The 15,914-nt window shown below is 54.0% G+C and overlaps 1 protein-coding gene across 2 annotated transcripts in view; it reads left to right on the top strand.

Moving 5' to 3' along the window:
- Positions 1 to 15,914, top strand: part of Col27a1 (collagen type XXVII alpha 1 chain) — a 129,922-nt gene that overhangs the window by 50,736 nt on the left and 63,272 nt on the right. For both annotated transcript variants that reach the window (XM_045141753.1, XM_045141752.1), the window contains exons 13-19: positions 1,896 to 1,949; positions 3,819 to 3,863; positions 8,951 to 9,004; positions 9,622 to 9,666; positions 12,859 to 12,912; positions 13,899 to 13,952; positions 14,537 to 14,590. In XM_045141753.1, coding sequence (XP_044997688.1) covers positions 1,896 to 1,949; positions 3,819 to 3,863; positions 8,951 to 9,004; positions 9,622 to 9,666; positions 12,859 to 12,912; positions 13,899 to 13,952; positions 14,537 to 14,590 — 360 coding nt within the window. The remainder of the gene's footprint in view (positions 1 to 1,895; positions 1,950 to 3,818; positions 3,864 to 8,950; positions 9,005 to 9,621; positions 9,667 to 12,858; positions 12,913 to 13,898; positions 13,953 to 14,536; positions 14,591 to 15,914) is intronic.

Genomic DNA, 15,914 nt, shown 5'->3' with positions numbered 1-15,914 from the left:
CAGGCCATGTCACTACGGGTCACGTGGAGCTGGCCTGATGTTCTGCTAGGCTCCATCTCCGTCCCCTGAAGGTCTGACCTGCGCTTCCACCCTTTATCTCATGACAACTACCACAGGTGGGAAGTCAGTTTCTTTAGAAGGTGTCCCCAAAGAAACTGGCTGAGATTTGCCAGGGTAAACTCCAAGGACAAGGGGAGGAGAAACGAGTGGGATCACATGAACCCCACAGACACATGTACCTACTTCAACATGCCAGGCGTAGCTCACAGGAAGAGGGTAAGGTCTAGAAAGTTGGGACCCAGGCTCAGCTGAGCTACAGATATGCTATATGGCCATGGCCAACTGACTTTTCTGCCTGTGCCTCAACTTCTTCATCTGTTAAAGTGGACCAGTAATCTTATTCTAAAGGTGAATATCAAACACAAATGCAACTTTATTTGCAGAATGATCAACCAGCTGCATCCTGTCAGGGAACCCTCATCCCTTTTTTTGTCAGGGAGTTTCTGAGTGAAGTCTTACTTTCTGAGGGGTGGTGAATATTACCCATGTGACATGCATCTGCAAATGAGGGTTTGAAGGCTGTGTCAGGCTAAAGGTACGCACGTGCACACTGACCATACGTCAGGCTAAAGGTACGCACGTGCACACTGACCGTACGTCAGGCTAAAGGTATGCACACTGACCATACGTCAGGCTAAAGGTACACACACGCACACTGACCATATGTCGGGCTAAAGGTACACACACTGACCATACGTCTGGCTAAAGGTACTCACACTGACGGTACGTCAGGCTAAAGGTAGGCACACTGACTGTACGTCAGGCTAAAGGTACACACACTGACCATATGTCAGGCTAAAGGTACGCACACTGACTGTGTGTCAGGCTAAAGGTACGCACACGCACACTGACACATAGGGTCTCTTCTCCATGATCCAAACCATGTGACTTTCACATTTGGTTTTCAAATTGGTCTTTTGGTTTTTCTGTGCTTGAGAGAATTCTGCAGAAGAATTTGAAAGCACAAGCACAAGACTTCTCCAAGAGGGGTCTTTGCTGTCTGATCAGCTTGGCACTCATGTGTTTTGTTAATAAATTCCCTGGAAAAGTGATGGTTTGTACTGGAGAAGGGGCGCAGGTTCCCCTCTCCCACTCAGGCTCTCTTCTCCTTTTGAAGTAGGAATTGAGTCTTCCCACCCACAGACCTCCCCACAGCTGATGTTTTTCCAGCTGCCTGGCTCCCAGAGAGTGTGGAATGCCTCAGAGTTGGGTCCCAAGGGGACAGACCTGCCTGGGTCCTGGTGGCCTACCCTCTCTGTAGCCATAATGAATTAGCATCATCTAACCTTAATGCATAGCCTTGCATAACCTTGTCAGTCATCCCGTCACAGCCTGCATTAGTCTGTAGCAGAGGATGGTGATTCCGCGGTGGGGCTTCCAGAGGGCACATTACAGCTGCAGGTGCACTGAGCTGACCCATGCACAGTCCACAGAGGTCTTCCTCTGACCCAGGGAGAAACTGAGGCCCATGGGCAATAAGTATGCTCTGCAACCTTCTCATTCAGTATGGGCAGTGCAGGCCTGGGTCCAGCTTCCTGATCCACAGGCATTGTCCTTCCCTCTGCACTGGGACCAGCTCCCAGACTGGGGCTGAGCATCTGTCTCGTCTTTTTAGACTTTTGGTAGCGAAGCAGCAGGCTACTTGGCCAGTGGCCTGTCCCTCAGGAGTTCTCTATGTATGGGTATTTGTGAGTGACAGAGGTGGCTTCATAACCCCAGATCCAAAGACCAAGCCTGCTTAGACATTGTCCTTGTGTCCCCTGGGGGATGTCCCAGACCAAGCCTGCTGGGGTGACTACTAACCTCTAGGTTTTTTTTTTCTGTAACATCCTCAGGGCTTCCCTGGAGACTTTGGGGAACGAGGCCCCCCTGGACTGGATGGAAACCCTGTAAGTGTCTCTGATGTTTGCCAACTGGCGAGTGAATACTTGGGGCATTTGAGAAACGTGACCTTTGGGGTCACAGACCTGCATTAAGTTCCAACCTTGTACCTATTAGCTGGGTGCCCTTGGAGAAATGGCTTGACTTCATTGAACCTCCGTGTCCCATCTTCTGTGGCCTGGGGGTTCCCAGGAGAGAACTCATCCCTGAGTCAGGAGCCCCAGGTAGCCCCTTCTCAACCCAGGACTTCCTCCCTCACGGAGAGAGCCCAACTGCTGTCCTGAGTGCAGAGCATCAGGAGCGTCTGTGGGCTGCTCCCTGGTAGAGCCAGTCACCCGAGGGCCTTGGAGGGAAAGGCTCAATGCACAAGCAGCTTCGGTTTACAGTTTATAAATAGGACGAGGCCGGGCTTGGCCTGCAAAGGACCCAGGTCAGCCTGCCCTGCTTTTCCCTTCCTGTCCCAGCGCCAGGCCCGCACAGGAGAAGACATTCCTTCTCGCCCTGGGCTGTGGACTGTGGCCAGCCCACTCAGCACCTGCCCCATCCCATCTTCGCCTGGGCTTTCTGCCCACGCAGCTGTGCCGTCTTCAGAGGTGGCCACTGGGTCCTCTATCAGCGTCTGATCATGTGCTGGCTCAGCTCCCCAAGTGCTCCTGAGCCCAACCTAGCCAGATAATCTGGGGACAACACCTTGGTGTCAAGGCTGGGTGCATGGGGTTTGAGTCCCGCAATGCCACTTGCCAGGCATGTAAGCTTTGGCAAATCACCCTGGTTTCCCTCTCGATAAGTGTGAGTCAGAACGCTTGCCTCAAGGTTCCCGCCATCGCAGGTGTTCAGTGAGCAGTGCTACTACCAATGCTAGTTAACCACAGGACAGCGCCTGGCCTCAGTGTCATGGCCACTCCCTTATTCTGATGCGCTAGCCTCCCGAGATCCGGGTGGACCAAAGACAGGGGAGCAGGAAAGATCTGTGGGGACAGTAACCCATGAATTGGGAGAAGAGGGGTGAGGGACCCTCCTGGTGGAGTGAGGAACATTATTACATGGGCACGGAGGGGAGTCAGCGCCTCCCCACAGACACAGCTCTTATTGGGGCAACATTACACTGTTTGGACAAGGCCCTTCCAGAAGTTTCCTTGGGTTCTGGCAAGGACGTCTTTCTCCACATATCCTTGAGGAGCAGAACAAGAGTCTGGCCTGGCTCTGCCATAGAGTTTCTGAGGGATGTTGGATAAGTCACCTTCCTTTGCTAACTGAGCCTTTGCCTCATTGAAAACCAAGGCTGCTTCTGACCTTAGCTTTGGCCTTCTTTTTGGTGGACTTGGTAGTGATTTCCTCTCTGGAGAGCCCCAGGGTTGCACCTATGCCAAGGGCAGCCACTGAGAGGGGCTGGCAGCTCTCACTGCTGGTCACAGTCTAGAGCCACCCATATTTATCCACAAGTTTCCATTTTGAACATAAGCCAGGGGCTTGGGGGTAAGTCCCACACTGCCCTGTCTCATGACCTCAGGCAAGAACTTTTCCCAGAGTGGGCAGTCCTGGCACACCTGACCTTGGGCCGGTCACTCACATCTTGAATCCTAGTTCCACCTCCAGGGGGTACAGTGCCCAAGTGTTTATTACCGAGGTCCAGTTCCACCTGGCAGTTCTTCATACTTACCATCAGAAGATAACGAGATTTGGAAGTTACAGGCAGGGACAGCTGATGGCAGAGCTGAGTGTCAACCCAGGAACAGGAGACCCCCCCCCCCCTGCACACACACGGGGTCTATGATCTTCGATGAGAGGGGTTTGCTTCCAAAGGCCCCACTAGTGGTCTATGTGGAAGTGTAGAGGGATATGGGCTAATGTCACCACTTCGGTTTCTATGTTTTCAGGGAGAACTGGGTCTTCCAGGGCCGCCAGGAGTCCCCGGTCTCATTGTAAGTACATAGATGCCTGGGTGGGGTCACGGCAAAGCAAGGGAGCCTCAGTGTGAGGAGCAGGCCAGGAGGCCCACACAGGAGGTCAAAGGGGCCTCTGTCACCAAACCTCTCGGGGTGACGTGGGTGGGAACAGGAGTGAGCAGCTAGTCAGATGCGGAAGGAGGGAAGTCCTGCTGCGTGGCCTCGGCAGTGTCACCTCCTTCCTCTGGGCCTGCAGCCTCGCCGGTTAGGTGTGGATGAGCACTCGGACCCTGCAGCTGCCAAGTGCTGGGGCTCGCTGCCTGCCCCTCGGGTTACAGGACCTCTGCCTAGCTGAAGGAGACCTAAACTGTGTCAGGCCAGTCCGTGGCGCCCTCCTGACTCTTACCAAGTTCCTTCCCAAGTATGTCCCACAGTCTCAGGACCACCAGACAAGAGGCAAGATGCCCAGGTGCATGTGAATGTCAGATGCAACACTGAGGGGCCTCTCTTCTCGAATGTCATTCTTTGTTGGTGTGTCTTCACGTGGAACCGAGTGCCAGGGCTGGGGAGATGGCTCAGCAGTTAAAGGTGCCTGTTGGAATGGGGAACCTTGTGTTCCATCTAGTACCACAACTCATGGGGCAAATTGGAAAATGGGCCCTAGGTCAGTGTCACACACAAGGTAGAAAAGGATGGAGGCCTTGACCCCTATGTCCAGTCCAGGCCTTCCTGCCCTCTTCTGGGGCTGAGCTCTGAGTGTCCCCACAGTTCACGGAGGTGGGGGTGGGGCTTGACCACAGAGCCCACCGAGTCAGCACCAAGCCCCAGGTGAGTGTCTCTTCTCATCCAGGACTTCTTGTTGCTTTTGAGACACTATGTGCTGTCCTAGAGCTGTGTATCTCCTATGTTGGCCTCTCTGAGCACTGGGAGTGTGGACCCCTCCACCAGGCCGGGCTTTGCTAGGATTTCTGGGACTGGCAGCTTTGGCGGGGTGGTGTGGGGGAGACTTTTGCCTCCAGGGAGACATGGAAAGGAAAAGGACTCCTCCAAGGCAGTAGGAGGAAGTGGACTTTGAGTCATCTATGACTTTATAGCAACTGTGGGTTCTCAGCTGAGCAGAGGGGTACACAAGCACCACTGTTTCCATGGAGACTCAGGCGCATCAGCTGTGCATGCAGCCCGCAGCCAGGATGCAAGGACCAGCTAGTACTTCCCGAGCGTCAGCCCACCCCCTGTGTGTGCCCGGCATGTGTTAGCTCTGAAACCTGCACATGCTCCAGGTCACCAGCTTGTCACCCAGGTCTGAATGTCTCCAGTCCGCACATGCCACCAGTGGCTTCCTGTTGCCTCTAAGTTGAGAGGGCTGGGAAACAACTCTTTCAGAGTCATGGAAACCCTTAGCCAGCCTGTAGGAAAACTGCCCATTTCCAGAATCAGCTCCACATAGAGCATTGATGTCTCTTCTGTTTGGAGGGACATAGGGAATTTGGACTTTTCTGTTGAATGAGAACTTGTGATTGGACCAAACCCACAGAATGTGGGGGTACTGTGGACTAGCCTATTGTGTGCTGTGTGCAAAGCAGGAGCAAGATCGCACTGCCTGGTCTGTACCCAACCCGGCGCTCAGCAATGATTCGTCATGCCGGCCCTGGGAGGGGAAGGAACTCATCATGTTGCAGTGAAGGAAGCAGAGTCAGTGGGGGCCGGGCAGAGGTCACCCAGCCTATAGGCATGGCTCAAGACCTGCCCCTGCCCTGTGATGCAGGGGGCTGTGCTGAGCACACGCAGGGAGTGTGCACGGTGTGGGCTGGGCAGAGATGCCCCGATAGGATTAGAGCCACGCAGGAGCCACAATATTCCTGTCCCTAACCCAGCCTGGAAAGAGGTGCTATTTCTTCCAAAGGCAGCTCCCTGGTGGGTTTCTAAATGAGGGTCCTTCCCTAAGGAACACCTCTAGTGTCTCTGCCACCCACCCTTCCCTAGATGCTGATGTCACAGAGAGAAGGTTCCCCAACCAGCTACCTGGCCTGTCTGGTGGTGTGGGAGGTGGTGGCCGTAGGCACACATATATGTATGTGGGGATTGGCGTGGGACGGCTCTGAGCAGAAGCAATAGCGCCTGGACCTCGAGCAGAGGTATGCTGGGCTCTGAGGCCATGCTCGAGCAATGGAGTCATGGGCTTGGCCCACCAGGCATAAGAAACAGGGCAGATGAGCCAGGGCTAGAGCGTGGGCATCTCAGGAGAACACGTCACAGCTAAAAAGGAGCCACTTACAAGGTGGAGTGACGGTCCTATCCTAGAAGCCCCACGGGCTTCCTCCATGACCTCTGGCAAATCCCAGCCTGGGTGCCGACATGATCGCCTTGGGCCTTGCTTGTATCAGCAGGCAACCCAGGGATTGTGAGCATGGACTCACGTGAAACAGATAGACAGACAGACAGACCTTGTGCTGTTTCCATTCCCACTCAGTACTTAATCCAAGGCAGGTTACCTAGCTTCTCTCTTAACCTTGATTTTCTTTTTCCGACTGCAAAATGGAACGACTGACCGCATTGCTGCACAGAGCTCCCGTGAACAGTGGTGACCCTGTCCCTAGTATACATTCTCAGATTGGCATTTAGCTGGCTAGGGAGGCTCACAGCTGTTCCTGGATTGGGGACACAGCAGGGGACCCTTAAGTGCCTACAGCTGTGGCTGCTGCTGGTGGCGTACCATGTACAGCACAGAGCTGACCTCTGGGAATAGTGGCCTGCAGCCTCTTCCTGGTCCTTCTCCTGCTGTCTTGCACGTGGACTTGTCGGAGGCTCTACGGCTTCCACACCTCCTTGAGTCCATGCAGCTCAGATCCCTTTGGAACAATTTTTAACCCCTATGTGGCCATGACAGATCCCTCCCCAGCCTCGCACAGAACCCTCTCATGGTTCTCACCTGGGCCATTGTCCCGCCTATGTGGAATGCAGTCAGTCTCCCACAAGCTGCAGCCAGAGGAGAGAGAGCCTGAGTGAGTTCCTGGAGCTTCTGCTGGTCCCTATGCCCTCACACTCTCAGCCAGCAATCTGGGGAGCAGGCACCTCCCGAAGAGTCTGCACACCATGGGGCCTGTGGGTACCATCTTCCTCTAAGAAACAGGCTGGTGGAATGAATGACTGGCAATTCCCCTTCCACCTTAGCCCAGGACCTGGCTCTTCTCTCCGAAGAGGAGTTTGGAGCTGGACATCGCTGCCGCCATAACCTCTTAGAGCCCCAGTTTCATCCTCTGTAGTAGCAAAAGTGACCTGTGGGTCATTGTCAGGAATAACCTAGTCGAGAAGAGTCCGAGGCTTTCTCGCAGCGAGACACAGTTCCTTGGTGGGGCAGAAGGCAGGATTAGCTAGCAGAGGCTCAGCAGGAAAGGGTGGCTGAGCCCAGCCAAGTGGTGGTCCCGACATCCAGAGAGGAGATGGTGAGTTTGCCAACATCGCTTAGGCAGCCTAGAACAGGGCCAGGGCCCACCTCCGTGCTCTGGGTGGGAGGGCAGCAGTGCCCGCTCTGAGAGCGCCTCTGCACCTTCCCTCTCAGGAGCCTCCACTGCTCTGACCCCCATCCGTTCCATCACTCTCGCGGAATGTGTTCTCCTTCTCTGCACGGCCTCACTCCAAGGTGTCCCCCAGCAGCTAGCACAGGGACTCGGGGTCAGATTCTTCAGCCTGCGGAGAATGCTCAGCTATCTGGGGCTTCTTTGTACCCTCCATGCTTCTGAGCCGTGCTGCAATCTCAGAGTCTTCACCAGGACCTCCGAAGAAGCTGTCAGCATAGAGGGGAACTGAGGTGCAGGAAGGTCAAGCACACTGATGGAAACTACACGGCAGCCGCTTAGGCCAGGAGGGAGCATGGGAAGGTTAAGAAGGGCTCCCTGCTTCATGGACGTGGGTAGCTTCATGTTATAGGTGAGCCCAAGGATAGCTTGTGGATGTGCTGAGTAATATTGGAGGGAAAGAGAGAATTTATCCCACTTTACTAAGCCAGGGTTTTCTGACCCCTGACACTTTAAAAAATGTTTTCTTTTTTATTTATTTACTTATTTGAGGGCAAGAGAGAGAGGGGCAGACAGAGAAAATGAGTGTGCCAAGGCCTCCAGCCACTGCAAATGAGCTCCAGACATATGTGCCACTTTGTGCATATGGCTTACATGGGTACTGGGGAATAGAACCTGGGTCCTTAGGCTTCGTAGGCAAGTACCTTAACCACTGAGTCATCTCTCCAGTCCAGACCTTGACGTTTCTGATGGGGCTGGATTATCTTTGCTGGGATTTGCCCAGTGCCTTGAAGGATGTTTGGTGGCCCCTGGACTCCTTTAGGTTGTGATGGCCACATGCCCCTGACCATTGCCACATCCCCCTAGCCTGATAAATTAGCTACTTCTTAAAACTGTGTCTGGCGCACAAAGCTTTGTCACTCTCCCCATCACATGCTGGGTGAGTGGCAGAGCTAGAGAGACAAGGTGGCTGGACTGACTTGGCCTCCCAGAGCCCCCATGGAGAGCACCCTTAGGGACAAGGGGTGTCCCAGGCCCAGTAACCTCGCTATGCCTGCCTGGACAATGAGCTTTGACCTGAAGCTGGGTCCTCAGCCTGTGGTCAGGGAGCCCGTCTCAGCTTCCCGGGTGTTGAAGACAGCATAGAGCTCTTGGAGTCGGCCCTGCCCCGCCCCGCCCCGCCCCACCCTCGTTGCCTGCCAAGGAACTGTCCAGACCTCTGGGGAGAAGGAAGTGCTTCCTGTCCCTTAGCTCGGGGGTCCAAGCTCCCAGTTATGCCGTAGTTGGCTCTTACAGCAGCCACAGGATAGGGGAACATCACCCCCATTCTATGGAGGGAGAGCAAGGTCCTCAGAGGTCAAGAGTCTCTTCGTTGTTGGACAGAAATCCTGACGTCTAACGAGAAGTGCTGGGAGGGTTGGGACAGCGGTCAGGCAGGGAACCATAGGAGGCATTTCCAGACTTCAAAGGAAGTGGACGGCACAGAGATTCAAACTCCCAAGATCAGTCCAAAGGCATGAGTCGATCTTTGGGACCTTGGTGATCAGTCCTCCCAGACCAACCTCCCAAGTCCCCACTCATGGCATCTTTCTCTTGCTCTCTTCCCAGGGTGACATGGGAGCATTGGGTCCGATTGGCTACCCAGGACCCAAGGGCATGAAGGTAAGCAAGTCCTCCCTTTCAGTCCTCCCTAACCCCCACCCAGTGCCCAGGCATCAGAAAAGAAAAGGTTATCAGGTGACACCAGGAACGAAGACAGGAGCGGACTGGTCTGCAGCTTAGTTTCTCTCTGGTCTGAGAGCCAGCCGGCATCTGTATGTCATTTAGGCCAGACATCTTTATTGGATACCACTCCACAAGCCTAGCAGGAATCCAATGTGGTTCTGGACCATGGGGCCCCATAATTCTTAGTGGGACTCATGGCCAGGGCTGTAGAAACCCTTGGGACAGCTGTTGACTCAGCCCCAATGAGTGGGAGAGATGTGTGGAGGATAAGCAAGCAGCTCCAGGACCCATTCTGTGGACAGCCCAGCCCCTTACTGTTGCTCTGAGTTTACTCCAGAGCTGAGGTCACCAGTTCACTGTAGCTTCTCCCGGTTCCTCATCCCACACCCTTGCCCTGAGAGGAGAGAATTATTGCCCCCTTTGCTTGTAAGAACTGGAAACCCACGGTGGGGACCCAGCTCAGCTCAGGGTAGAGACCCAGCCTGGGGTGGGGACACAGCTCAGGGTGTTGAAGCATGCCAGCTCCTGACTGCTGGTCTTGGCCTGTCTTGCAGGGACTGATGGGCGGCATGGGGGAGCCCGGACTGAAAGGTGATAAGGTGATCGGCATATTCCCTCATTGCCCATGGGTTATCTGCATGCCCCTTGCCTGAGGCTGCCACGATGCTGCCTGGCTTCCCTGCCCAGCACCCCAGTTCCTCTCCCTCAGCCCCTGATTCTTCTGTCCCTGGGTGGGTGTTATGTAGGCGGATGGTTTTTGGGGTGGTCTGTAGGCCAGAGTGGATGGGGAAGATGGGCTATGGAGGCATGGATCCAGACTAAGTCAGGGCTGATCTCAAGCCAGGCCGCACAGCATGCCAAAAAGGTGTGCAGAGGGCACAGCCTCCAAGCATGGAGGGTGGAGACTGTCTAGGAGGGACGAGGTGCGTGCAGGTGCCTGGGTGTGGCTCTGGGAGGCCAGCCCCAGTGCTTGGACTAAAACAAAACGGAAATGCTGGCTGACTGCTGAACCTCACTCACTCCCTCAGCTCCCTACCAGTCCTGCTGCTGAACTGCTGTCTCAACTCTGCCAAACTGCATCAGAGCAGAGAGGTGGACCTGAGGGCCAGAGAAGGGCAGCATCTGGCTTAAGTCACTCAGCATCAGAATGACAGACACATTGGGAATGTCTGCCAGTAGCCTGCCTTCCCTTACAGTCTTCGAGTAAATCAAGAACTGCAAAGGGGGTGTGATAGATAGGTCTGGGGACAGCATGTGGAGAATCCACAAGGGATGGAGGGGCCTCCTGATGCTCAGCCCCTCCTTGCCTATGCCCCCCCTGCTCCTGTCTCAGAGTTCTGTGCCCCCGACTTCTTCTGTGGCCCCACAGAAGCAGCCATGTTGGTAGGCACCAGTCAGTTCTGAACTTGGATCAACCCGTTTGCCTTCCAAGCCATGACACAAGAAGGTTGCCCAAGGGCACAGGGCTACTATGTAAACAGGACCCAAACCCAGATACCTGCTCCCAGAAAGTCCCATCCAGAGCAGAACTGAAATCAGGCTACAGCAGGCAAGGCTCTGGGAAATTATTTGCTCCTACAAGTGACTGCTGGGGAGACTGAGGCCCAGAAAAAGATTAATCAAAGAATTTTTTATGTTATTTTTAGAGAGAGTGGCAGAAAGAGAATTGGCACACCAGGGCCTCAGCCACTGAAATCAAACGCCAGATGCTGGCGCCACCTAGTGGGCATGTGCGACCCTGTGCTCGCCTCACCTCTGGAGAGTAGAACCTGGGTCCTTAGGCTTCACAGGCAAACGCCTTAACTGCTAAGCCATCTCTCCAGCCCAAAGAATCTTTTTTTTTTTTTTTAATTGAGGGAGCGAGTCCAGGTTTCTGGACCCAGAAAATGAGACTTTCCAGGCATAAATGGATATGGACCAGGCAGAGCATTTGATGTACGCCTGTTCCCAGTCAGCTAGCCAAGTGGGGTGCTCACTTCTGCCCTTTCTCTACTTGTTCTGTGTCCTCCCTCTCACTCCCCAGCCCCCTCTGGAGCCCCTTTTGGCTTCCCTGACTCTCGCTCCATCCAGTATTGCCCCCTTCAAACATGTCTAGCCCTCCCTTGAATGAAGGGGCTTCTGTTAGGGTTGGAGGGTCCCCATACCCACCTGTCTATGCTGAGCCTTGAGACATGAGCACTCTGGAATAGCTGAAGGCCTGGCCAAGGGGAAGGGACTTGGGGAAGATAATGGGGCACAGAGGCTGGGGCAGAACTGCACCCCCGATGATACCTGTATCCTGGCGTATCCTCGGGGATGCTGGCAGGACTGCCTGGAGCACTTGAGAGTTTACAGCTTTGAACAAGCCCAAGGGGGAATGAAGTTTGCCACCCCTCTCCCCACCCCACCATTTTCAGGGAAATCCAGCCAGTGTCAGAGGGAGGGAATGCCGTTCTACCCCTCGGAGCTTGTGTTCTGAGCAGCCACACACATCCCTCCCCCAGCCCTCCCTGGACCACAGAGCCATTGCTCATGTTCCTTGCGTCCTTCTGCCCAGAATCCAGATTTTCCATGACCCCGCCTGGCCCTGAGCCCTCTACAATAGCTTGGCTCCTGCTCCAGCTGGGGGCGTGTGCTCTGGGCTGTGCTCCTGCTGAGCCTAGCTCCTTCCAGATCCGCAGCCCGATTTCCTAGGGTGCCTTGAAAACCATTCTTTACTCCTATTTGAATCTTTTCACTCTCTCTTCCCTCCTTTATACATCACTTTTACTTATTTATTTATCTATGTGTTTTTTATCCATTTGTTTATTTTGAGATTGGATCTCACTCTTTTAGTCTAGGCTGACCTGGAACTCTTAAGCCCAGACTTGCTTCGAACTCATGGCAATCCTCCTAATCCTTCTGATTAAAGGCGTGGACCACCATGCTGGGATGCCCATTACATTTTTAGAAATTGTTCCTCAAATTTTAGGATGTTATACAGGATTTTCCAAATTGGAAAAAACAAAGTCAAAAAACCAAAAAAAAAAAACTAAGAACCCTTTATTCCCCTCTGCCAAGACAGTTGTGTGGTACCACAGCCTTCCTTGCCACAGGGCTTTTCTTCCTCTTGTGTTGGGGCTTGGCGAGGTCTCTGTAGCCTGGGGCCAGTGGGCTGTTGGAGATGCCCAGCTGAGAGGACTTCAGGTGGTTCTGGCCTTAGGGAGAAGCCTTTCTGGCCTAGGGGCATCTGATTTGTCAGAACTGAACCAGGAGGGAATAGAGGAGGCCTCCCACAACGTGATTTTCCACCAAGCCGGCACAATATATCCTCTTAGCAGAGACCCATCCAGGGCTAAGTCAGGGCCCATTTACTCCCTGTATACACATGGTCCTAACATGCCAGACCACTCGGTTTCCCATGTGACAGCTGATTAGATGTGGACCCAAGGCATTTGCTGATACAGAAGGAAGAAGTGACAGCCCTTAGCAGGCCCCTCAGGGGCCAGGCCCCTTGTCCCAGCTGCCCTCGAGCCGCGTACAACAGTGGCTGCGGAGGATGCTGAAGGAGTAAGACATTGCTCTGCAAGTGCTGATGCTGCAAGAAAGGCCGTGATAGCTCCGTGGTGGCTTCTGCAGTGCTCTGAGAAGTGGTGGGCTGCTTGTGCCACCCAAGGGACCCAACCTTGACCCCCTCTTAGGGTCAAAGCTGCTGCTGGCCAGACCCCACTTGAGAACATCCTCCATGAGGCTGAGACTTACGGGGGTCTGGCCAGAGAGGAGGCTTCCTGGCCATGTGGTCTCACTCATAGTCTTTGCTGGTGTGTACTCAGGGTGAACAAGGGGTGCCAGGCGTGTCGGGAGATCCCGGCTTCCAAGGAGACAAGGTAATTGCATCCAGTGCCACTCCCTGCTTCTAGTCCTGGCTTTCTTCCCAGCATGATCTGGATTCACTTGCAAATTGGCATCACCTGTCCACCAACTTGTCACTTCTTCCCTGGATTTTACAATGGCCTCGGAACTTCTTTCCAGGCCCTGCTACCGCCATCTCTCTCCCTCATTGGCCTCAAATTGTTCATCTGAGGGTCTAGCTTTGCCCTTATATGCTGTCTGCTGCCAGAGGGAAGTCCTGGCTCCCCACCAGGACCCCAGTCACTGAAACACCCTCCTCCCAACCTCTGTATTGTCCAGCTCAGAAAGTGACCATTTCCCCTGATGCCCTGGGCAGCATGTCTGTCCCTCATTCATGATACCACTGTCCTCCCTGCTTTGGGAGACTTGTGCTTGGCCTCGTGCACCCTAACTTCCCTGAGGATAGGACCCTAGATTGCCTTGATGAAAACGGGCCTAATCCTGAACTCAACACTGAATATTTAGAACAAGTTAGAGAGAGGGATAGAAGGAAGGACTGGCTGTACTGATAGAGAAGGAATAAACCACGGTGGCCTTGACCTCCAGAGGCCTGCTGTGGCCATCTGTGAATAGCTTCTCTGCCTGGGTCCCACCATGTGGTCACATCTGGACCTCTCCCCACCAATGCACCGGATTCAGATGTTGCCCAGTTCTCATCCCCACCCCAATTCCACCAGCTCGCCTGGTCTGACCCAATGTCCGTATCTGAGTTTTAATGCACAGGCCTGGGATGCTCCTCCCTTGGGCCCTCATTTCTCAAGTCCCCTGGCCTGAAGGGCACTGTAGTAGAGGACAGGATTGGTCTCCACCTTGGCACCTGGGCCCAGCTTTAGGATGCAGGCAGGCACAAGCCCAGCCCATGCTTATAGCAGGAGAGGGAGCCACTTATCCTTCTAGAAGGTGGGCTTTCTAGAACCTCGAGGCTGCTCCTCACTTGACCCCGCATGCACTCTTTTCTCAGGGCAGCCAGGGCTCGCCAGGGCTTCCAGGTGCCCGGGGAAAGCCAGGACCTCTGGTAAGCACCTTTCCCTGTACTCCAACCCTTGGGAAACCAAGGCCAACACCATCTCCCTGCTCATGGACTATGGCTGGGGACACCTTCCCATCTAGGACATTTCTTTGTCCCTTAGCAGTCAGAGGGTGACCAGAACAGGGCGTGGTTAGCTATTAGTCCATTTCTCAGGCAGGAAACCATGAGGTCCAAGGGTCATTGATCACTTTGCTTCCTAGATGATTCCCAGTCCCCACCCACCAATGGGCTCAGATAAGTCACTGAGTAGTTCCCATGACTGGGTGCTACCGTGCCTCACATCATGTGCCTTGTGGCTTTCTTTGCACACCATATCCATGACATGGGAAGGGGTGATGGCTGCTTTCATTTCTAAGTGGGAAAGCTCAGACTCCACAGGTGAAATGACTTCCTGGGTCTCCTGGCCTCTATGCCTATGAGGAGACATTGCAATCATTGCCCATTTTAGCTGACCAGGCAGAGTTCACCTATATAGTCCAGAACTTTCCAACAGCCCTCAGTCAGGCATAGTTATAAAAGGTAGGGCTGGTGTTCACTCCAGCTTTTTCCACCATCCATTCTTTTCACAGGGCAGAGTTGGAGACAAAGGCTCTCTTGGATTTCCTGGCCCTCCTGGCCCCGAGGTATGTCAGATTTTGCTCTCCGTGTCTGCCTGGGATTTGATGTCATGCTTGGAAAACTGAGCTCTGGAGATCACATAGGAAATCTGAGGGTAGAAATTCCCACATCAGCCAGGTTTAATGGTGCATGCCTGTTACCCCAGCACCTGAGAGGAATTGGCAGGAAGATCAGTACTTCAAGGTCAGCCACAGCCACTAACCTAGACTGCATCTCAAAACACCAAAAGGAAAAAGAAATTTGCAGTTTAGAACTCTCCATCCTCTCTACTTCCCCTCTGCTAGTCCCATCATACCCAGAGACTCTCCAAACTGGCTTCATTCAGAGTTTCCCCAGTGCTGGCCACTGCTGAGGTCCCTGCGACATCCTCAGACAAGAGATCATCTCAGCCCTGGAGAGTGTGGTGGAACCCTGACACACACTCACTGATGCCCATGACCACATCGCGAGGTTAAACTGTAATGCCCAGCTGAGCATCTGAGCTGGCCAGCTTCCTGCTCTCCTCTTGAACATCAGACTGTTATTCCCACTGGGGCTTCTATCCATCTCAGGCTTGTCAGCATCCAGATTTTCCCCAGCCACGATCCCCACCCCACACCCCAAGTTCCCTGGCCTCAGAGCCTTGCTCCTCCACAAAGTCCCCGTAGCCAAGAAAAGTGTCTAGCCCTGCGGGTTCTCCTGAACCTTCCAAAGATCACTGCTACCCTCCCCCGATGGATGACGGAGTGAGTGCTTTCTAAAAACCAAAGTCTGACTTTCCACTGTGTTGACTTTGGCCGTGACACAGCCCTATCTTTAGACAAGTGGACTTGGCCTCTCCTCCATCCATTGCTCACAGTGGAAAGACTCTGCAGCTGCCTGGGCCAGTGAGGGAAGAGAGCGTGTACCCCTGTACTAATGGGGCTCGTCCCCGGGCCAGGAGCCTGATAGCATCTCTGGGATGAGAACTCACTACATGACACCACCCTTTGCAGATGGGGAAACTGAGGCTCAGAGCACAGGAAGAACCACCGCAGGGTCTCTTTGTACATACTAGCAGTTCAGGTTAACTCTGCTGGCCCCCACCCCCCCACAATCTCTCAGGTGTCTGTGTGGCTTCCAGCTTTGATTGGCCACTTCCATGGCCAGGAGTGGCTCTTCTAGCAAAAGGCCGAAGCCACGAGTGTACTTATACCTGTCCCCCAGGACCAGGGAGGGAGTTCCCACTTGCCAGTCCCTGGCTGGATTGACCCCTTTGCTCATTGTGGACCAGTGCTGAGCGCCAGAACTGAATCAACACCCTGGCTGCCATGTTCCCACTGGAAGTAGGTCACCCCAGACAGGGTTGGT

The sequence above is a fragment of the Jaculus jaculus genome, chromosome 1 (assembly GCF_020740685.1).
Source record: "Jaculus jaculus isolate mJacJac1 chromosome 1, mJacJac1.mat.Y.cur, whole genome shotgun sequence".
In the NCBI taxonomy this organism is placed as follows: Eukaryota; Metazoa; Chordata; class Mammalia; order Rodentia; family Dipodidae; genus Jaculus; species Jaculus jaculus.
Note: the sequence above shows the minus strand (reverse complement) of the source record. Positions and strands in the feature narration are given on the sequence as shown.